The sequence below is a fragment of the Pinus tabuliformis genome, chromosome 5_1 (genome assembly GCF_031772625.1).
Source record: "Pinus tabuliformis cultivar Carrire ecotype Pingquan chromosome 5_1, CPIR1, whole genome shotgun sequence".
Lineage (NCBI taxonomy): Eukaryota > Viridiplantae > Streptophyta > Pinopsida > Pinales > Pinaceae > Pinus > Pinus tabuliformis.
In genome coordinates, this window is record NC_142305.1 from 120,333,750 (window position 1) to 120,358,113 (window position 24,364).

At 33.5% G+C, this 24,364-nt stretch overlaps 1 protein-coding gene across 1 annotated transcript; it reads left to right on the plus strand.

Moving 5' to 3' along the window:
* The first annotated feature begins 3,863 nt into the window (after nt 1–3,863).
* On the plus strand, nt 3,864–22,689 carry LOC149163706 (homeobox-leucine zipper protein HAT2-like). The gene is made up of 4 exons (XM_089429235.1): nt 3,864–4,071; nt 21,778–22,019; nt 22,116–22,195; nt 22,437–22,689. Exons 1-4 carry the CDS (start codon nt 3,864–3,866, stop codon nt 22,687–22,689), a joined length of 783 nt encoding a protein of 260 aa, XP_089285361.1.
* Nucleotides 22,690–24,364: the final 1,675 nt, after the last annotated feature.

Consider the following 24,364-nt stretch of genomic DNA (forward strand, 5'->3'; position numbering starts at 1 on the left):
TGAACGATGAAGTCCGTAAGAAAATTTAAAAGTCCAGATAATATGGATGCTGCTTTGCTTTGTAAATTGCAATAGAAAATGTTCCCCACCACGAAGCATGCTGGTTGAATAGTTTATTGGGAGTATAACTTTAAGCACTTATGCCTATAATTTATTGGGAGTATAACTTTAAGCACTTATGTCTATAGGGTTCTTTTTATTGGAGTTGGGCACTTTAATTATTTTCTTAATTAATTTTTTTGATCGGATGGCCTAAATTGAAAGATGCTAGTGTATAGAATTCACACCACTAACTAAATTGATAGATGCTAGTGTATTCTAGTGGTTGCTACTATATCAATGGATAGAATTCACACCACCAACTTGCATGTCTAAATCACATGTTTAAAGCATACTTCAATTAATTTTTTACAAGGAATGATTAAAAATTTATTGTACCTCTTGTTGATAACCACGTATGTTCATTAGTGAGAAATGTATTTAAAAAGATTATAAAATATTAACCTAAGAGACGTGGATCAAAGAGGAACAACCCACCGACAGTTTTCCTCAAGCTTGTGAAACGATTAAAAGTTGAGACGTGCACCTTATACTTCTTCATATTCTAAAATGTATGTCTATTCAATTGTTTGCCAAGTGTTTTGCCCATAAATTTAACGATTACCTTATGTGGGTGGTTTAAATGTATCCGTGTTCAACCATACCTTTTCACATTCTAGTTTCAAATGTCCCTATGTTCAACCATTTGCCAAGTGTTTTTCGACACCTATAAGGATTACCTGAGTGATTTCCTATGCATTACTAATTCTCAAGCGATTTGAAGGTGGTTGCATTACTAATTCAACAATGCAGTTTTTACTATTGATAGTCGTGATGATGTATGTCTCTGTGGGCACTGCACACTGTGATTTTGTGATAAAATTCGCAAGAGAACGAGGAAGTCCAGTGACATCAAGCAGAAGCGCCTTGATTGGATCTTCACCACCTGATTACAAGTTGAAATGTTGCAGATGCACTCCCTGTGTGAGAATATAAGTTTCCATTCATCCCGGCACCATCAGGTAGTTGTGTCATGGAGAACCGATGCCAACAAATGCCCAACGTCTTGTTTATCCAACGAAGATGCAGGCAACATTGATGTGTCGTTGCCCAACAACACCGTGGATTCCAAGGCGATTAACCTTGGGAACAGCTATGTGGAGATCAAGAGAAGACGGGATGATGGCGAGGAGTTGCAGAATGACCGTGTTTGGTCAAGGGTGCTCAGCGATGTAGAAGAGGAGGGTTGTTCTAGGAAGAAGCTTAGACTATCCGGAGAACAATGCGATGTTTTGGAAGAAAGCTTCAGAAAGAACAGGGTGCCCAAACCTGTAAGTTTCTATACACAGTATTCACTTACAGGTTACTGCTCTATCGTTTGTGTTTTGTCATGCTTTTGGCTGATGTAACTTCTTCTTCTTCTGCAGAAGGAAAATCTTGTGTTTGCCTTACAGTTGAATCTCCGCCATCGACATGTTGAGGTGTGGTTCCAAAATAGACAGGCAAGGTTAGCTCCAGTCCTTTATTGATTCATTGTATTTTGCATGTTGAAATTCATATGGAAAGTTCCATTTTGTAATCAACAGCTACATAATTTGGCCTATAACTATGAAGAATGACTTGGAAATCAATTGTTGTGCAAATTTATAGTGCGGAAAATTTTTGATCCAATGGAGATCCTATTGTGTTGACAGTTTTATTGACTCCTTTCTATTATAGGTTAATTAAATGTTATGAATTTGTTTCAGGACGAAGTTTAAGAAAACAAAAATGGACTGTGAGCTTCTGAAGAGATATAATGAGGCACTTACAGACGAGAACAGAAAACTTCGCATAGAGCTGGAAAAACTGAAAGCTTTAAAAATATCGCCACCTCTCAGGCCTGCGTCAACTGTTACCATGTGCCCCTCCTATGAAAGAGTTTCAGCGGTTGACAATAGTAGCCACTTGACTTTGGCAAAATCTGGGTCTATGTTTTTACGCAGCTCTTTCTAGCAATGAATTGTCGGGTATTGATCAGAGTTTCTTTACCCGTAGTCATTGTTTAGCAATGGTGGACACCGTCTCTTTGTAAAACATTTTAGGTTTTCTCTAAAGGTTCACTTTATGAAACATTTTGGGTTTCAGTATATTTTTTATTAATTGACTTCGGTTTAGAAAGCGCTCAAGTCTCTGTTAATTTATTGAATGAGATGAGGCATCTTGATAAACCAAGGAACGTATAGCTATACAGAGTTGGAGTCTATGAAATAAACATTGTATGTAAAATTCAAATGTTTATGTGAGATCATCTCTTTCTCCAAACCTTCTTGTGTTTATGAATTTTCTCCTTTTTATATTATCAATCTAAACATGTATAATAATCATTTTCATTTATTATTATTTTTAATAAAATACGATGACAATTTCTCTATTCATGCTCATAGTAAAAGTAAAAGTCATCGTTATCACTAAAAGTAGTACTTATTGACTAGTCAATGTATGCATATTAATGCCTACTTAATAACTATCATTAACACGATTTTTTCTTTCAAGGTTTCATGTTTGAGTTATACAACATAGGGAGGATACATGAAAATATTGTTATTGTAAAATGATTTAAGAAATAAAAGAGTTTTTTTAGGTTATTTTATCGTTATTTTAAAAATGTTATAAATTATAATTTTATTAATCATTGTTAATTTTTTTAAAATTTATTAATTTTATTAATCATTGTTTAGTTTGAAAAATACAACATATTTCTATTGATGATCTTAAACCTGTTAAAAAAACTTAAATTTTTTGTAAGCCCGGACCACTCATCTTGAGACACTTACAGTGTGAGTTTTACCCTTTAGTGCCCCTGGTTCCAGCCCTCAAGTCCTAGCACTTATACATGGAGTTTTGTGCTTTTTAAAAATGTTTACAGTGTGAGATTTACCCTTTAGTGCCCCTGGTTCCAGCGATAAAGTCCCAACATACATGAAGTTTTGTGCATTTTAAAAATGTTTTATCGTCTGAATGATGGTTTGATATTCTCGCTATTTTTTGGTTATTTTACTACTGGTATAATTTTATAACATCTTCTCTTAAGATATTGGTTCCTGTAGTAGCAGTTTGAGACTACTTATGTAAGTCTTGAGAAACCATAGGCAAATGACTGATATATAGTGATGTTAAAGTAGTATAATTTATATACATATGAAATATGTCTTTTTTTTTAATATGTCCTTTTACTTTTTAGAAATAATTTTTTTACTCATGTAGAATTATCAAAATTATAAAAAATAAATTTAGAATAATGAAAATGTAAATTTTGTTGAAACAAAATAAAAGGATTTTATTGGTAAGCCATTATTAGTCCCTGCCTCCAACATAGCAGGGACTATAGCGTTCAATAGGGCGTTGAATTGCTATTAAATTGCACAATGACCGTCCATTTCTGCGGGGTAATCACTGTTTAACCAAACTTTATGCTGGGTACTTTGTCCGCCAGAAAACTTTAACCAAAGTTTTCAGTTCACCCTCTTATTGCCCGCCTCACTTGGCCCGATGTGCGCACAACTTAATTTATCCTAAGTTCTTTCTGGGCCTGTTCTCCGTGCCGTGCATGCAGTGTCCTGCATGCTGCAAGTGCCAGATGTTTGAAGTCTATGCAGAGGCGTCCACGTTTGTCTAGTTGAAACTAACAATGGAAGGAGTACACTCTCTTCACGGCACTGAAACTAATTTAAATGTTTTTGCAGAGAGTCCAACCCAACATACTCTTGAGGAGCAACTCCATTTTGCAAACAGATATTGACAACTGATTTTTTATCAAGATGATTCAGGAGATGCAAAAAAGGATGGATGGGCGATCCTGGCTCAAAAAATTGGGGAAGGCAGCCCGTCGTGCTAAAATACACAAGTCATCAGATGAGGCCAGAACAGAGGAAGCCAGGGGTCTGGTCAGACGGTTGGGAGTGTTCGATCTCATATTGATGGGAATCGAAGCTTCAGTTGGGGCATGCATATTCGTCGTCACAGGCACTGTTTCCCGCGATGCAGGGCCAAGTAATATAAAATTTTCTCTGTGCCTATTGTGTGTATGATCTAAATTAAATATAAATAGCATTGCCAATTCTTTTTAGTAAATTGCATGATGTTTTCTCTAAATTGCATGATTCTTTAGAACTATAATGGAGGTAGGTTTATTTCTTTTAAATCCTCTGCATAATGCAAGAAATAAAAAATGGCGCGTGCACATTCTATTATGTAAATTGCATGATTCTTTAGAACTATAATGGAGGTAGGGTTTATTTCTTTTAAATCCTCTGTGTAATGCAAGAAACCAAAAATGGCGCCTGCACATTCTATTTTGTAAATTGCATAATTCTTTAGAACTATAATGGAGGTAGGTTTATTTCTTTTAAATCCTCTGTGTAATGCAAGATTCAAAAAATGGTGTTGCGCATTTCATTATTTGGTTTCTGTCACACAGCCATGTTGGAGTATCAAACTCTTGTTGCTCGGTAAATTGCATGTTTAGATAATCTTCGGCAAAATTGCATGTTTCTGTAGAATTATTTGGGGTTTGGGAAATTTTTCTTTCTTTTAAATCCTCTATGGAATGCAAGAAACTCAAAATGCCACTTACAAATTCCAGTGCTACAAAAGTAAGGCAGAAGCAGCAACAACGAACTGTTTCCCTTTAGCAGGTTGTTCCCACCTGCATTTCACAGAACTGTTCATTAAGAACAACTAAAAACCAAAAAAATAGTAATAAAATCTGAAAATTCAATCAGACTAGGGTTTCATCTTCGTGATTCGTACGCATCCCAGAAGCATCGAAATCAAGGTCCGAACCACAAATTGAGGACACAAATCAAACAGCATCCAGGATTCTTGCAATAAAACAAGTGGCAAAACCAGACCACAGGAAGAAGTAGATATAAAGAAAAAGAAGTCGCTGTCCCTCATGTTATACTTCTCATATTTATTTGGTTGGAAGTTTATTCCAAGTTTGTCCCATAACACCAAGATTTTTGAACTTCAAATATGCAGTAAAAGCAATCAATCAGTAATAAAACTGCATTAATGCAGGAGTAATTATGGCAAGGAGGAATGTATATCCCATAGCTCCAAGCATTAATATCTAAGGCATAAGAAGCATGATTCAGATCATTAAAACATACATGTGTTAAGTTACTCCTATCTGAGGTGTGCAATCCCAAATGATACCAGGATCCTTGTCAACAGTGATGCTGATCTTCAAGTAGGCACTGCTGATTCAAGCTTCAAACCACAAGCAACAAGTTTATTGCTCCGTTGATGCCCAGAGGTCAACTCTACACAAAAATAGATGCATGTACAGGAAGAAATATATATATGCCCTAAAGACTGCCACAGAGGTTAATGTAATTAGGTCCTTATGCTCAGAATTTTGGACTTCAAGAAAAACTGTTGCTTTAAGGTGATCACAATGTCTTAACAAGCAAAACCCTCACTGCTGTACCTCAGGACCGAGATCAGAAGTTGCCCTTGGCTGAAATTTCAGTGATCAATTTCAAGACTTCGTGAATTTGCAATACTGGAGAATGCAATGCCAAATGTTTCAGATAGAAGGCCTCCCAGGATGAATATTCATGACTGCAGAGATTAGACAATAAGGCCGCACTGTTATGAAGTTTTCCTTTAATCACTTCTACTCAATCTTCAAAGGAGGTCGGAAGAATACCAGTCACAAGATTTTTGCACAGAAGACAATTGGTATCAAGCCTTCAACTCCACCGTGACCATGCCACTGCAAGTGTCCGCACCATGAGGTAAGATGAACAAATGTTGAACTCTGTTCGAACTGTGTTGGAGACATCTGGTAAACATGCATGTTGATGTATTTCACTGTGGACAAGTGGTTGACAGATCACCACTGTGGACGAGTGGTTGACAGATCACCATCTGGTAAACATGCATGTTGATGTATTTCACTGTGTATGTTCTATGCCGATAACAGTTTACTTCTTTTGCTTATTATATTCCACAGATTAGCAATCACATGTACATAAAGTAAAGTGCAGATAGAACATTAAACGATCGACAGAAAACAAGCCAAGACAAGAGACACAAGATGTGGCGGCTATCCAAGGACAAACCCCACAATGTGTGGGAAAACCCTTTGATCAAATCTTCTTTTATCTTCAATAATTCAACAGAGAGAAATAGTACAATAAATCTGATCTATATCAGCAGTAGAAAACCCTAGATCAGCAGCATCAACATTCCTTATCTATCCATAGAAGCTTCCCATTCAGGATGCCCAACTTCTTGTGCATAAGTCTGTGGATTAGATGCATGCATCATATAAGCGTGCATGGACATGCATGGCTCCATAGCTATGAGTGCTTGTGGATCTTCCTCAAACTTAGGTGTAGTGGGAGGATCATCTATGAGATCACTCATGCTACACCATTTTTGCATTGAAAGTGGTCGAGAATCTTCCGAGCTACATGGGGAACTATGATCTCGATGTTCAACAACTGGTGGTCCACCAGTTGTCACACACAAAGGCTCATCTAGATCAAAATTTTGATTTGAAGTATCATCTGCATACTCATCAATTAATGGTGAGGGCAACTTTGTAACAAGTTCATCTGGTGGTGCATGCAAAACATCTTCTTCAAAATTTACACTCCTTTCAATAAAGAGCACTTCAGTGTTGATATCAAGCAATATGTACCCTTTAACTTCATCAGAATATCCAACAAACATGCATGCCTTACTTTGAGGCTCCAAATCCTTTCTCTTCTCTATAGGAATGCAGGCCCATGCTCAAGATCCGAAAATGTGGAAATGACTGACTTCAAGTTGCATGCCAGTCTAAGCCTCAAAAGGTGTTTTTCTAGTAAAAAATTAATGAGGAGATCTATTCTGGATGTATGAGGCACAGTTGATAGCTTCAACCCACAAATTTGATGAAAGATATCTTGCATACAACATGCAATTCACCATATCTTTCAAAGATCTATTCTTCCTTTTGACCAACCCATTTTTCTTTAGAGTGTAAGGAACTATATGCTGCAACTATATGCTTGCTTCATTACAAATATTTTTGATATATTTGTTTACATATTCCTTCCCATTATCTATGTGGTGCATCTTGATGTGTTTTCCACACTGATTTTATGCATGTGCTTTGAAAATCTTTAGATGTTGAAAAACTCCAGACTTGAGTTTCAAGAAGTAAACCCAAGTGAATCTTGTGTAATCATATACAAATGAAAACACATATCTTGCTTTGCTAATTGAAAGTACTATAAATGGACCCAAGAGATCCCTATGTACAAACTCCAAAGGTGAAGAGGTTCTCCATGCCTGCCCCTTCTCGAACTTGTCTTGTGGATGCTTTCCAAGAGCACATCCATTACAAACACCATTTGAAAATTCAATGGTCGACAATCCTTTAACCATCCCTGGTTTTCTAAGTTGCTACATATATCTAAAATTCAAGTGCCAAAATATCTTGTTCCAAATCCTACTTTCTTCATTTGCATGCGTAAGTTGCAAAATAGAATTTGATTGAGGAATAAAATAAAAAGTGTATACATATGAGATTAATCATTTACCTTTCCAGATGCAATCTTTAAAGTTGGTTTGAATATCATAAATGCTCACGAAATCGGGGGTAAATTGCACTTTCCTTCTAGTGCATGTGTGTGTCATATGATACACTGAAAGAAGATTCACAAAAAACCTAGGAATATGCAAGACATTCTCAAAACTTCTATCTTCGAATTTCACTCTTCCTTGCCCAGTTTCTTCAACTGTAGAATTCTCCCCCATGAGAATAGGAGGTCCCAAGTATGCATGTAGAGAATAAAATTATTCCTTTGAAGAAGCCATATGATATGAAGCTCCCGAATCGATGATCCATTCTTGCGGTGTAGAATGAAGGGCAATCAAAGCATGAACATTACCCCTTGTTTCTAATGGTTTTCCCCTCGTCTTCTTCTTGGCACTTTCTGGAATGTGATGACTAATATTATTTTTTCAAAGAGTATTTGGCATCATATCAATAGTCTTCTGCATGCAAGAGGATTCAAGATGATAACCTCTATTACAATAAGGACACTTCAGTTTCCTTTCTTTCCCTTATTACCCTTGGAGCTAGAAGAATCACCTGGAGGTTTTGGACTTCCTCCCTTTCTTGGATCTAGATATCTTGCCTTTCATTTGCCTCTGGATTTTTGATTTGGTTTCGAGTTGGACTTTCCTTTCTCATGCATGGAAAGTTCCTGTGCATTTGGAGACTTTAATGAACCCATTTTGATGAGCTTCTCCTGCTCATGAATGAGAGACTCAATAAATGCGTCAAGTTTGGGCATTTTCCATTTATCTCCAATTGCAAGTCTAACTGTATGAAATGTAGAAACGAAAACAACATATTCAGGGCCTAATTTAGACAAAATAGAAAGGACCAATTGACCTTCCTGTTTGGATTTATCAATCCCACAATCATGTAATTGTAGAAGCAATTATTTGAATTTTGTAAAGAAATATTTAATGTTCTCAAAGTTGTCTGGATCTAAGGAATTGAGCTCATTTTCGAGAATATGAGCCTACATCTTATCCCACTTTCCAAATAAATTCCCCAAGGTTGTCCAAACCTCATTCAGTGTGTTGCATGTGTCGACATGGAATCACAATGTTGGAGATATGGACAACAATAGAATACCAAAATACTTGTCCATCCTGTCGAAGTATTTGGATTTTTCAATGGCAAAATTCGGTTAAGCTTCCGTATTCTCAAATATCCGATACAAGCCTTTGCCTCTGAGGTGAACCAAAATCTTCGGCTTCCATTAGTAGTAGTTATACAGAGTAAGAATAGTTGAATATGAGAACTCCATTCTTTCACCTTGTAGTTGTAGCAACAATTATGACAGTTCTCCGATATTTTGATTTGCAAATCAAATCTCCGAAGAATGTCCAATTCTTTGATCCTACAAAATATTGTTCATGCACCCTCTCTAAGCCCCTATAGCTCTGATACCATGTAAAATTATTAGAGCACAAATACGGATCTAGTTGAAGAATAATTGCACAAACTTGCATGAAATTGAAAAAGAAAATTGGAATCTAGAATGAATTTTATTACACAATATTGGTTTCAGAATCAATACATAAAGTAATTAAGTTAAGCTTAGTTGTACATGAAATAACTACAGATAATTAAAGCTAACTGAAGCTAAGTGTGCTTTTGTGTTAATGTACACATGCACCACATGCAAGCTCTATAGTTAACTAATTAAAGCCAATTGCACACTACCTGTAAGCACTCGAGGTAACTAACTAAAGTCTAATGCACACCACATGTAAGCACTCGAGTTAACTAACTAAATCCAAGTGCACATCACATGCAGTGTAAGAGTTGAACTGAAACTAATTAAGATTAACTAAGTGCATGTAGTACACCGACACATTTTGTAACTATTAAATGCTATAAATATCTAGCAAACCACCACATGTGCTTGGTCACTTGTTTTAAATTTTTGATTTAATACTCTATCTTTGAAAGTACCTTGGTTGACTTTTGAAAAATAATCCATCATATTAAATTAATGTATAATAATAACATTTAATATTATTTGTTGAAATTATCAATAAAAGGAAAACATGGAAACATATTGTCTCATCCTCCAAGCCAATCAATATACAAACAATTGCGTCAAGTACAAGAGATTCCATTATTGTGAACAATGAAGCCGCCAGAAAATTTATAAGCATGGTGGTCCAATAATTTAATGAGTATAACTTCAATCATTGTTCATCTAAAGTTTTTATATTTTCTGTAATACAAATTTAGTAATTTATAATGAGATTGATGTTGGATTTTCACTTATTTCATTGGCAAAATAGATTATGTGAATTAATTGTTATTTTGGGATTGGGATTTAAAACGAGACTAATTAATATTTATTTATTTATTTAGATTTACATAATATCATTCAAAATGGTTTAAAAATTTGCTAATAAAACTTAAAACTTCAACATAATATTAAAAAAATTAGAATTTGATACAAGTTTTATTCCCCAAATTTCATGCTCCTTCATTAAAAATTCATCACGCGTGATAATAGATAAAAGATTTATTAATGCTTACAAGTTGGTGTAATAGAAAACCTTAAGAATCAAAGATACATATTAATCAATTTAATATGACTTTAGAGATTGACTGTATATATAAATAATATGTATAATATTCTATGAGTTAAAACGTATATAAATTTAAAAGTATTGTCGACGTCGCTTTTCTTTGGAAATTGCAGCCCAACACGAAGAATGCTAGTGGAATAATTTATTGAGTATAACTTAAATCGTTGCTCATCTAAAATGTTTAAATTTTCTGTATTACGAATTTACAGTCATTAAATTGATGCTAAATTTTCACTTATTTTATTAGCAGGGTTATTGTGGGATTATTTAAAAGTAATGATTATTAAAGTTTTAGGTTCTCGTGTAACAATTTTTTTTTAAATGGTATCGAAGTCTGTCAAAGAATTTATTGAGAGTATAATTTAAATCTTTTCTCATTTAAAAATTTTAAATTCTCGGGATTACGAATTTACAGTTATTATTCTTTGTCCAAGTAGGGTAATAACGCATTTAAAATGTGTTTGATTGTGACATTAAATTCTAAGTGATTAAAAATTAAATACCAATAAAAAAATAATTTTATTATTATTTTAATTCAATATTTTCTTAGTTTTTTATTGGCTTGCTTCTTATTTTGCAATGATGTTTTTTGCAACGGAAACTCCTATTTCATAGACCATAGAAAAGTAAATGCTGCCTGACATGCAAGGCAGATAGCTTTCGCCCTCTCTCTCTCCAAGCTGCTATCTCTATTTGCGTGCTGTCACCCTCTCTCTCCAGGCTACTATCTCGATTTGAGTGCTGTTACTGAGAAGGCGAAAGCTATCTGCCTTGCATGTCAGACAGCATTTACTTTTCTATCGTCTATGAAATAAGAATTTCCTTTTACAACAACCATACATTTGCAGTGCTTGTTTGGCCGTGCACTGACAATTCTGTTGACTTGCCATGTGTTATTCCTATCTTTTGTAATGCTTAATTATTATTGTAGCCGTGGTTGTGGTCATTTCTGCTACCTACTTATCATAATGTAGGCTATCCGCGTGATCTGACAAAACTTACACACTGTAAACAAGAAGGGAGTGGAATGTGCTTAGGTACTTCTTCTTATTTAGATTCGAAGTCTCATCCTTAAAGACATGGTTCTGTATCCCAACTCCCACGTACTTCAATAAATACATTGTTTTGTTTTGTGAAACATGTCGCTTGGGAATATGATAAATTAATAAATTATTCATCAAATCACAAGGAACACTTTATTTAGACAAATTCAGTCAATGAGAGTAGCCTGAAATATCTTTTAAAAATTAAAGTGTATATATATCATTATTCATTACATTTAATTTTTAATATTTATGGGGCAGTTTATTTATGCATTCAAATTTTATTAATTTTATTTATTTTTTATTATTTTGAATTTTTAAATATTAATTTTTCTTATTTCAAAATTCAACTTGGCTGTCAATTTAAAATAAAGCAGGCTTCCAGCTATAATTCATATTTAAAGTCAGCTGCTCTGTAACTCAATTTTTAATTCATCATGTATGGAATAATAACCCAAATGGGATAGGAGGGTGCGATTGTAGTCAATGTACCTGGGATGGATTATTATATCTTTTATTTTATTTCTTGGTGGAGAATAAAGGGATATTTAATGGATATTAAGTAGTTTATTACACAATCATTTTACAAAATAATGTTTAATATTTATTTATTTTTTAATGTTTAAATAAATTAAAATTATTTTTAATTTAACCAGTTAAATTATTTAACTTATTATTCTTCTGTCGTATTCAATATTAATTTTTTAACCAATATAAAAATAGTAAACTGATCATTCCCTTATTACATTACATGGTTCATAAACAATTGCTTATATTTACGGAACTAAAACCGCATGGTTCATAACCGGAATCCGGCGGAAGAAATTGAGATGAAATCATGATTTGTTGCAGTTAAAATGGTTTTTTAACTGCATATTCGGATTCAGCACCCTGAAAAACCCCTGGGACGCTTTCATTGTGCAGAAACTAGTTATCAAACTTCGATTTCAATAAATTACTGCCAATTTTCACCGGAAAAAATCGCCGGAAAAACTTTCAAAAAGTCGCGTTAAAGACTACGGCATAAACAATTGCTTATATTTACTTCCGGTGAACTAAAACTCACGGAGGCCCACCTCAACGACCATATGACAACTGACATGATACCCGCCTCAACTACAATATGTCAGAATGCTGCAAAAGAGTTCATTATTGTTATAGGTTACATATTATAGTTGTCTATAATGCGACGATGACGGAATTTGAGCTGAAATCATGATTTGTTGCAGTTAAAATTTTTTAACTGCATATTCGGATTCAGCATGAAAAACTCTGACAGTTTCATTGTGCAGAAATTAGAACTCCATAAATCACTGCCTCAGAAAAAATATTACGTTTACATATTATATGACAGAAAACTGACATTTGGTTGTAGATTTTGGATACATTTTGGAATGTGCTGAACATAAAACTCCAATATGTCAGAACTTTCTGCGCAGAAATGTGAATTACATTGTTACAAAGTACATGGGGTTAAACAAAAAAAACTGACATTTAATTCTAGATTTTAGAATGTTTTCACTATAAAACAAAAAATATATATATATATATATATATATATATATATATATTAAATTTGATAAGATTATATTTTTATATATCAATTTTAATACGGGAAATTGAACTGTGCACATTTTTATTCCTACCCTAAATATTTTGAAATTTAAAATATACATCATGATTATAATACTATCTTTTAACTTAATTTATATCACGCCAAGTTATTCCTATCAATTTCATTTTCTTGTTATTCGCACTCATCACAAGCATCACATTCCGCATATTTTTGGGCGTTGATTTCGCTTTATGATGTCAAAATCCCATAGCTCTTTGCTTTGCCTCGATCTTAAACTACAAGAAGAAAGAAGTGTCAAAGTTCAACTCAACTTGGAGTGTACATGTGGGAAAAATTTGATTATAGATTTTGAAAATATTTTAAAATTAGAGAAACTTGTATAATTGACGATGTAAATAAAATTAATCAAATAATTTTTTTCTCTTATTTTGAAATTTTAAAGTGTTTATTTTGAAAAGACTAAAAGAAGTGTGGGAAGAAAGATTATGTATTTTTTATTTTTGTGGAAATTGAAAAGCATTTCATTTTAGAATGCGCTTCTGGTATATTCTAGTAGCTAAAAAAGATTATGTATTTTTTATTCTTGTGGAAACAGAAAAGCATTTCATTTTAAAATGCCCTTCTAGTATATTCTAGTAATATTCTAGTAGTTAGCTCTTGAGATAATCTATTTAGCAAGAGGTTTGTTGAGAAACTCAAGAGTGTTTATTCTGAAGGATCAACCAGATAAAAAACAACCTGTCCCATAAATTTATCTTAAGCTCATAAATTTTAAAATAATTTTTTCATTTATTTCTTTCGAATATTCTATATAAAACTTTTATTTTGAAATTTTTTTGTCTTTATTTAAATTTTCTGTTTTGTATACTAACCACTGTAGTTGGTTCTCACCCGTCAAAATCTATATAGCTGTTGAGCTTTCTACAACACCAGTCAAAATCCATATGGCTCTTTAATTTGCTTTGGCTCTATGTTACCTAACGCAACTAAAGCATCAAATCATGCACCTTTATTTTGAGGTTTTGTTTTGAGTGTGTTCTGTTTTCCTCTGGCGTTTATACTGCTGCTTTCACACCACTTTAATTGTTAACCACACGATCTTCTTTTCTTTTAATCCAGCTTGCTCTTCTCTATCAGAAGTTGATTGACATGTGCAAACTTGCAAAGGGGTTGGGATGCACGTTGTCGATGCAAAATCCATATTACTAAATTTAAATATTATACATTACTCTCTTTATATATAAAACTAACCTTCAATGCATTACAACAAAATAGGATATTACTTAAATATTAAATAAATTATAAAAATGATTAAGCATTACTAACAACTTACGAACTTTTCAAAAATGAAATGGCCCTTTCAAACACACCATTAGAATTGAAAACTGCAAACAAATATGCTTTCAGATAGAATAAGAGAGTGACTGACTAACTACCTTCATTATTTTAACATTTTTATATTTTGTTTTTTTCGTAAAATCAAATGATAAAATGGAAAAACGATCAGAATATATTTCATATGAAATAATATGAAAGTATGCTTTTTCTCCCCGAAATAAAAAACGATTTCATTATTAATGAATATGCAAAACGGTAAAATATGGCCAGAAGCCCTACATCGTTTCATTTTGCCTACGCGGTGTTGGAAATCGGAATCGGAACTTGCATTTAATATTAATAGAAAAGCCCATGGCAACAACGTGGTTTAAAATATTATTATGCATAGAAAAGGCTATTGAATTTGATTCAAAAATTCTGTAAAATCTGCTACAATATTCTGACTAGCACAAATTATTGCTCAAATCCAGATCAACATGTTATCGATCTAATCGTTTAGAAGCCAAATTGCACTATCTCACCTGATTTAAAGCAGAATGTGGGAATCGAACCCCAACCCACCGAGTTGAGGTTTTATTGAAATAGAACCTCCTATGGAACTTGAGTTTCCATGAAAAAAATCTAATCTCTTAAATTCAGGTGGTGACTAATTTTCTAATTTTTAATGAAGTTAAGTTTGGATAAATTTCAAAAATATTCTAGAATTTGATTAAGATAAACAAAATCAAATTACATCAAAACATTGTGTTTTTTCTTGACAATAGCATCAAGAGTTTGACACTAACCAAAATTGTTTTCTTACTATACCCCTCTCCAACCACAACAACACACGAATTTAGGGACAAGTATCATTAATCCTTTAAACATGTGGTTGGAAAGGCAGAAATGCTTAAAACATAAAATTCACCCAAAACACACAAGTTGCGGCTCTTCTATTGATCACACAAAATTTGATTATTACAATGAACATGGTGAAGGGTATTTACCATTTTCCCACTAGCAACTTGCCTAAAATATATTGACATGCAACCACACACTAAAATTTTTCTATCACTTAATTTCACTTGATTCAACACTCCAACACTCAACATTCAACACTTAGTTAAGTGACTCTCTAATTTTAGCCAACTCCTCATGCGAGAGTAATTAGCTTATTTTAACACTCCTCCTTAATTACGACCGCTAAAATAAAACATGCATGCTGGTCGTCTCAACTAGGTTTACAACACCCAAGTTTCTTCTATGAAATTCAAACACATCTTTTGGTAATGACTTAGTAAATATGTTAGCCAATTGATCACTAGATTTACAAGGCTTCAAATGAACTTTTTCATTGCTCACAAGTTCTCTAATAAAGTGATATCTAGTATCAATATGCTTGCTCTTTTGATGAAACACGCTATTCTTCGATAGTGCAATCGTTGAAGTGTTGTCACAATATATTGTTGCTGGTCCTTGTTGTTTCTGCTTGAGTCCATCAAATGCTCTTTTTAACGAAACTGTTTGAGATGATGTTGATGTTGTTACTACATATTCTGCTTCCATTGATGAAAGTGTCATAGTGGGTTGCTTCCTAGATGCCCATGAAATCACACCTGAACCAAGATGGAACACAAAACTAGAAGTGCTCTTCCTATCATCCAAACTGCTTGTAAAATCACTATCTGTGGATCCAATCAAATGATTCTTTTTTGTGCTTGCATACATTATGCCCAATTTCTAGTTCCTGATATGTCCCAAAATTCGTTTTCCTGCACTCCAATGTGTGTCTTTTGGAGTCTCCATAAATCTGGAAATCAAACCCACTCCTTGCATGATATTTGGTCTTGTAGATGTGAGATACATGAGGCTGTCAACCAATATTTTGAATAGAGTTGGATTGACATCTGATCCTTCATCATCCTTGCTTAACTTTGTCCCTATTGCAATTGGTGTAGGGACAAGTTAGCAAATTTCCACCCTGAATCTTTTCAACAAATCTTTGGCATATTTATTTTAACAAATAAAAATCCATTTTTCAGATTGCTCAACTTCTTTTCTAAGAAAATATTTCATGAGATCAAGATCTGTCATCTTAGATTCTTTCATCATGGTTGCTTTAAATTCATCTAACTAAAAATCACATGTAAAAATCATGTCATCAACATATAAGAAAAGAATCAAAATTTTTCCATGCTCATTTAACTTTATGTAGCTAGATGTTTCTTCTAAAAAATCCATTCTTAATCATGTAGCTATCGATTCTACTATACCAAGCTCTAGGCGCTTGCTTGAGTCCATAGAGCGCTTTCTTCAACCTGTAAACTGTATCTTCTTTACCTTCAACTTCATATCGTGGAGGATGCTGCACATTAATTTCTTCTTCTAGAATTCCATTCAAGAAGGTTGATTTTACATCCATCTGACATACTTTCCACTTGTTCTGAGCTGCTATGGCTAGAACTTCTCTTACATTATCTAAACTTGCTACTGGAGCAAACATTTCTCTAAAATCTATTCTCGGTTGCTGCGAGAATCCTTTTGCTACAAGTTGTGCTTTAAATCTATCTCACCTTTCTCATTCAATTTTGCCTTGTACACCTACTTCACAACAATGAGATTTTTGTCCTTCGGTAAATCAACCAAATCCCATGTATTATTCTTTTCAATAACTTCAATTTATTCCTTCGTGGATTGCACCCAATTTTCATCTCTGATTTCTTCATCAAACAAAGAAGGTTGGAATGACAACAATGCAAAATTTGAACTAACATCCAAATCATCATAAATATCTTCTAGACTTCTCATATTTCTCTTACCATTGCTTGATTCGTCACCTGATTGATTGTTAAGAGAACCTCAATCTGTTGATCTTCTTGAAGATCCATGCTGCTCTGAAAATCTTGGAGTCCTTGTTAGTGTGTCTTTGTTTGGTGTCTTCAGAGGTGATTCTTGCAGCTCCTTTTCTACTACATCATCTTCTTCCATCAACGACACTTGTGCATCAATTGTTTTGTCTATACTACCATTCCACAACTCTTGTTCTTTAAACACAACATCTCTGCTAATTATGGTCTTCTTGGTGACACGGTTATATAATTTGTAAGCTTTTGATTGCTCACTATCCATTGTCTTGTCAATCCCCAACTTTACCTCTGTCTTCACAGATTGATCCAAATTTGCAGCCAAATTCTTGTTGTCTGTCATATGGTTACTGCAACCACTATCTAATAGCCACACACTATCAGGAGGTTCATGCATGGTATGGCAAGTTAAGAACATGGAGTTAGTACTCTCTGTAGTGACATTCGCTCTCTGGTTCCTTTGATCAGCTATCTTCTTCCTATAATCACGAGCATAGTGACCAAATTTATTGCAATAATAACATCTTACCTTTGATTTGTCAAATCTTTGATTATTGCTGAAGTTTCTGCAGTGACTTCCACTTTCATGTTCATGCTCTTCTCGGACCACCATATCTTTTGCCTCATTCTGTGCCTCTCGAACTACTTCTGCCTTGACCTCTGTCTCTTGAAATAGAAACCTTACTTTTGAAAGCGGTCTCTAAAGTGGAATCCTTATTTTTGTCTATCCTTGCCTCATGCAATAGGAGTGATCCCATCAGCTTATCAATTGTTAATGATGCCAAATCCTTGGCTTCTTCTATGGCTTCTTCCACAACATCAAATTTGGTAGACACAAATCTGAGGACTTTCCCAACCATTGTTTGATCTTTAATTTCTTCATCATAAATCTTTAATTGATTTACGACATTTATGACCCGATTCATGAAAGAATCGATGTCCTCTGTCTCCTTCATCTGCAGACTTTCAAAATCTCTCCTAGTATTTTGCAACTTAACAATATTGACTTTGGTCATACCTTTATAGTTTGTCGCTAAAGTATCCCATGCTTCCTTTGTTGAAGACGTGATCATAATCTTCTGGAACACTGCTCGGTCCACTCTTTGCTAGATAAGCTGCAACGTTTGTGCATTCTTCTTCTTATCTTTTCACTTTTGAGTGTGTTGAAGATGTATATTTGATATTTTTAATTAAAAAGTATTGGATATATATATATATATATATATATATATATATATATATATATATATATATAATTATAATAATTCCAGTCAACCTCCCAAACCTTTATTTAAAAAAAAAGCCACATGTCTATACATTTTCCTGATGTTGGACACATTTTTTTCTTTTTTAATTACTTTACTTGATATAAAATTATGTTATTTCACATGAATATCCAAATATTTTATTTATGGTTACAAAATGAGAACGAAATATTTTTACCACATCTTTTGAGTTATGATGTCTACAACAAGTGAGAACAATGAGAGTGAGATTATTGATATTTGTTTTAATTATAGTAGACATTGTTTTTTATTTAGGAAATATTTTATTTTAAAAGTGGCCGTGTCAACTAAAAGTTGAATGTGGGAAGAATTACATGTTGTTGAATGTGGGAAGAATTACATGTCTCCCTCATCATATTAGAGTGTAAAATGAGTCAATCCCTTTTAAGGAAATGCAATAAATAAATAAATAAGTCAAATTTTTAAAAAATGATATTTGAAATAATATTAACTTTATATATATATGAATGAGATTAATAAATTAAATTTGCAAATAATATTAATATTAATAATTTTAATTTTCAATAATTTAATTGAGTTGTCTCTAATGCCATTTTTTGAAAAAAATCTGATTTATTTTCTGATTTAATTTGTCTAAAATCCTATAGCAATTCATTGAAATCACAAATTTGATGAGTAAAATCTCCACACTCGAAGTGCCCTAGGGAGTTTTCAAGGCGCTCGATCCATATATGCAGTTAAGAAACCAATGTAAATAAAAAAAATCAAGATCTCACCTCAAATTCCACCAAAAATTTCAAAACTTAATACTTAAGAGTGTGAATTGTTTTTTGATGGTGAGAAATAGATTTAACACCATCTAAAATCCTAATTTTGAAACTTTACAAATCTAACCTAAATTTCTAACCATTTCAATTAAATTTTATCAAAATCTTGCTAAATTTTTTATTATTTTCCAAACAAAATTGCAAATAAATTACCATGCTTTTGTCTTGATAACTGGCTCCCTCAACCATTTTGCACGTGTTGCTTTGCACAGGGTGGGACCCACCGGGGCGCTGTAGCTAGGTTGCTTGAATTGAGTTCCAAGCCTAAGCTCTCCGCTAGAGATAAATCTAACACACTCATATATGATAGGCTTCAAGCTGCAAAAGTTTCCCGACAATTCCGGTAATGTGTGTCAACGTCCCTTTCTTAAAGGAAGGCAGAGAGGTGGGCCCAAACAGCTAGAAGGTTATGAGAATTTGAGAATCTGGAATGGGATAAGGGTTGCAGTTGAACATGGCCAAAAGGCTGCCGCTAATAAAAGAGTTAGGGTTATAGGCGTAAAGCAGGTATTGCTTTCAAAAGCATGTGCTTCAGACCCTCATCAAATTGAAGCACTTCAAAGGAGATTATTCCATACGGATTCTGGTTGAGGTCCCTGCAACGAAGAATTGAAAATGTAAATAACATCACTATCATTTTTTTCAGAAGAAAAAACTCTTCGTTTCTATTTATATAAAAAGAGAGTACGTTATCATGGTTATATCACAGTATCAGTTTTCAACAATGAAAATCAATATTAAAGTCTGCTACTTATCTATCTCTTGCATAACATAAACATAAAAGGGAGTAAACAATGAGTCCTGTCACCTACAGGTTAAGCTCAAAAAAGATGCCATGTTCCAAGGACTGTATCTTAAATCCTCCACCAAAAGTAAAAAAGACGCCCTGTTCCAGAGACATCACTATCGTAGTAAGTTTAAGGGAAGAAATAAATTTAACTATAAGCTGTGAAATGTTTTGCAAATTACTTACCCAGAAGAATTTTTATGCTGATTACAAATTCCCTATATCAATTTCTGAATCGTCACAGAAATTGATACATCGAAATTGTAAACGGCATTAGGATTCTTTTTGTATAGATAATTTATAAAACAATTCAGAAATTTTATTTTTTCCCTGAAACTTACTGTTATGGGGACGTTATTTACATCTTCAGCTGCTTCTGTTTGACAGTCCTGGAAACTTATGTACAGAGACCTAACAACAATCCCTATGGGATAATCTCCTTTAAAGCACAATTTGATTAGGGTTTGATGCACATGCATCTGAAAGCTACACAGCAACTCGCTGCTTTACACCTATATTGATGATGATTAGCGATAGCATGTGCAACAACGTTCATCCGCAGCCCCTTTGCATGTTTGCACATGTCAACCAACTTCTCATACAAAACAAAAGGGTGGATTAAAGGAACAAACCCACCGCATGTGCTCCACCACTTGTGATTTAAAAATTTTGATTTATTTCTCTATCTTTGAAAGTAACTTGCTTGGTTTTCCAAAAAGAATATTCCTTGATATTAAATGTATGATAGTTGCATTTACTATTATTTTATTTATAAATTACGATCGTTGAAATTATCAATAAAAAGGAAGACATGGGCATTGTCTCATCCTCCAAGACTATCAATATAGAGATTCCATTAACGTGAACAATGAAGTCCGTCAGAAAATTTAAAAGTCCACATAATATGGATGTCGCTTTGCTTTGTGAATTGCAATAGAGAATGTTCCCCACCACGAAGCATGCTGGTCCAATAGTTTATTGGGAGTATAACTTTAATCACGCGGACGTCCCTTCTATTGGAGTTGGGTACTTTAATTATTTTTTTAATTAATTTTTTTGATCGAATGGTCTAAATTGAAAGATGCCAGTATATTCTAGTGGTTGCCACTATATCAATGGATAGAATTCACACCACTAACTTACTTACATGTCTAAATCACATGTTTAAAGCATACTTAAATTATTTCTTTACAAAGAATGATTAAAATTTTATTGTACCTCTTGTTGATAACCACGTATGTTCACTATTGAGAAATGTATTTAAAAAGATTATAAAATATTAACCTAAGAGACGTGGATCAAAGAGGAACAACCCACTAACAGTGTCCTCAAACTTGTGAAATGATTAAAAGTTGAGACGTGCACCTTATACCTCTTCATATTTTGAAACATATGTCTATTCAACTGTTTGCCAAGTGTTTTGTCCATAAATTTAACAATTACCTTACGTGGGTGGTTTAAACGTATCCGTGTTCAACCATACCTTTTCACATTCTAGTTTCAAATGTACCTGTGTTCAACCATTTGCGAAGTGTTTTCCGATACCTATAAGGATTACCTGAGTGATTTCCTATGCATTACTAATTCTCAAGTGATTTGAAGGTGGTTGCATTACTAATTCAACAATGCAGTTTTTACTATTGATAGTCGTGATGATGTATGTCTCTGTGGGCACTACAAACTGTGATTTTGTGATAATAGCCGCAAGAGAACGAGGAAGTCCAGCGACATCAAGCAGAAGCGCCTTGATTGGATCTTCACCACCTGATTGCAAGTTGAAATGTTGTAGATGCACTCCCTATGCGAGAGTAAAAGTTTCCATTCATCCCGACACCATCAGGTAGATGTGTCATGGCGAATCGATGCCAGCAAATGCCTAGTGTCTTGTTTATCCAATGAAGATGCAGGCGACATTGATGTGTCGTTGCCCAACAACACCGTGGATTCCAAGGCGATTAACCTTGGGAACGGCTACGTGGAGATTAAGAGAAGACGGGATGATGGCGAGGAGTTGCAGAATGACCGTGTTTGGTCAAGGGTGCTCAGCGATGTAGAAGAGGAGGGTTGTTCCAGGAAGAAGCTTAGACTGTCCAGAGAACAATGTGTTGTTTTGGAAGAAAGCTTTAGAAAGAACAGGGTGCCCGAACCTGTAAGTTTCTATACACAGTATTCACTTACAGGTTACTACTCTATCGTTTGTGTTTCGTCATGCTTTTGGCTGATGTAACTTCTTCTTCTTCTGCAGAAGGAAAAGCATGTGTTGGCCTTACAGTTGAATCTCTGCCATCGACAAGTTGAGGTGTGGTTCCAGAATAGACAAGCAAGGTTAGCTCTAGTCCTTTATTGATTCATTGTATTTTTCATGTTGAAATTCATATGGAAAGTTCCATTTTGGAATCAACAGCTACATAATTTGGCCTGTAACTATGAAGAATGACTTGGAAATCAATTGTTGTGTAAATTTATAGTTCAGAAAATTTTTGATCCGATGGAGATCCTATTGTGTTGACAGTTTTATTGACTCATTTCTATTATAGGTTAATTAAATGTTATGAATTTGTTTCAGGACAAAGCTTAAGAAAACGGAAATGGACTGTGAGCTTCTGAAGAGATATAATGAGGCACTTACAGACGAGAACAGAAAACTTCGCATAGAGCTGGAAAAACTGAAAGCTTTAAAAATGTCACCACCTCTCAAGCCTGCGTCAACCGTTACCATGTGCCCCTCCTGTGAAAGAGTTTTAGTGGTTGACAATAGTAGCCACTTGACTTTGGCAAAATCTGGGTCTATGTTTTTACGCAGCTCTTTCCGGCAATGAATTGTCAGGTATTGATCAGAGTTTCTTTACCCGTAGTCATTGTTTAGCAATGGTGGACACCGTCTCTTTGTCAAACATTTTAGGTTTTCTCTAAAGGTTCACTTTATGAAACATTTAGGGTTTCAGTATATTTTTTATTAATTGACTTCGGTTTAGAAAGCGCTCAAGTCTCTGTTAATTTATTGAATGAGATGAGGCATCTTGATAAACCAAGGAACGTATAGCTGTACAAAGTGGGAGTCTATGAAATAAACATTGTATGTAAAATTCAAATGTTTATGTGAGATCATCTCTTTCTCCGAACCTTCTTGTGTTTATGAATTTTCTCCTTTTTTTATTATCAATCTAAACATGTATAATAATCATTTTCATTTATTATTATTTTTAATAAAATACGATGCCAATTTCTCTATTCATACTCATAGTAAAAGTAAAAGTCATTGTTATCGCTAAAAGAAGTACTTATTGACTAGTCAATGCATGCATATTAATGCCTACTTAATAACTAACATTAACACGATTTTTTCTTTCAAGGTTTCATATTTGAGTTACACAACATAGGGAGGACACATGAAAATATTGTTATTGGAAAATGATTAAGAAATAAAAAAAATTTTAAGGTTATTTTATGGTTATTTTAAAAATGTTATAAAATTATAATTTTATTAATCATTATTAATTTTTTAAAAATTTATTAATTTTATTAATCATTGTTTAGTTTGAACAATACAACATATTTCTATTGATGATCTTAAACCTATTAAAAAAACTTAAATTTTTGTAAGCCCGGACCACTCATCTTGAGACACTTACAGTGTGAGTTTGAGTTTTACCCTTTAGTACCCCCAGTTCCAACCCTCAAGTCCTAGCACTTATACATGGAGTTTTGTGCTTTTTAAAAATGTTTACAATGTGAGATTTACACTTTAGTGCCCCTCGTTCCAGCGCTAAAGTCCCAGCATAAATGAAGTTTTCTGATTTTTAAAAATGTTTTATCGTCTGACTGATGGTTGATATTCTGGCTATTTTTTGGTTATTTTACTACTGGTATAATTTTATAACATCTTCTCTTAAGATATTGGTTCCCGTAGTAGCAGTTTGAGACTACTCAAGTAAGTCTTGAGAAACCATAGGCAAATGATTGATATATAGTGATGTTAAAGTAGTATAATTTATATACATATGAAATATGTCTTTTTTTTTTTAATATGTCTTTTTACTTTTTAGAAATAATTTTTTTACTCATATAGAATTATCAAAATTATAAAAAATAAATTTAGAATAATGAAAATGTAAATTTTGTTGAAAATAATTATAAAAAATAAATTTAGAATAATGAAAATGTAAATTTTGTTGAAAAAAATAAAAGATTTTATTGGTAATCCATTATTATATTTGGGGTTCATTTTGATGGTGATAAAAAAATGTGGACTAAGACAGTGATGGTTTTTAAGGTTTAATAAGAACCATCACATTGGGGAATAGTCATTCAATTTACATGAAATTAAGTAATTGACATTTTCACAATAATTCGCTTCACTGTGTAATTTGTAAATAAATTTATTCTCAACAAGTGGATGTCGGGTTCTTAATATGTTGGCGATTACAGGTTCACCTACTCAGACTAAAACTGATGGTTTCGATCACGTTTCTAAAACCAAAATGACATCCAAGA

Excerpts from the sequence above, each read along its gene's own strand:
- LOC149163706 (XM_089429235.1), top strand. The coding sequence starts at position 3,864 with ATGGATGGGCGATCCTGGCTCAAAAAATTGGGGAAGGCAGCCCGTCGT. Across the intron at positions 4,072-21,777 it reads TTCCCGCGATGCAGGGCCAA|GCGACATTGATGTGTCGTTG; the intron begins GTAATATAAAAT and ends ATGAAGATGCAG. Across the intron at positions 22,020-22,115 it reads AGAACAGGGTGCCCGAACCT|AAGGAAAAGCATGTGTTGGC; the intron begins GTAAGTTTCTAT and ends CTTCTTCTGCAG.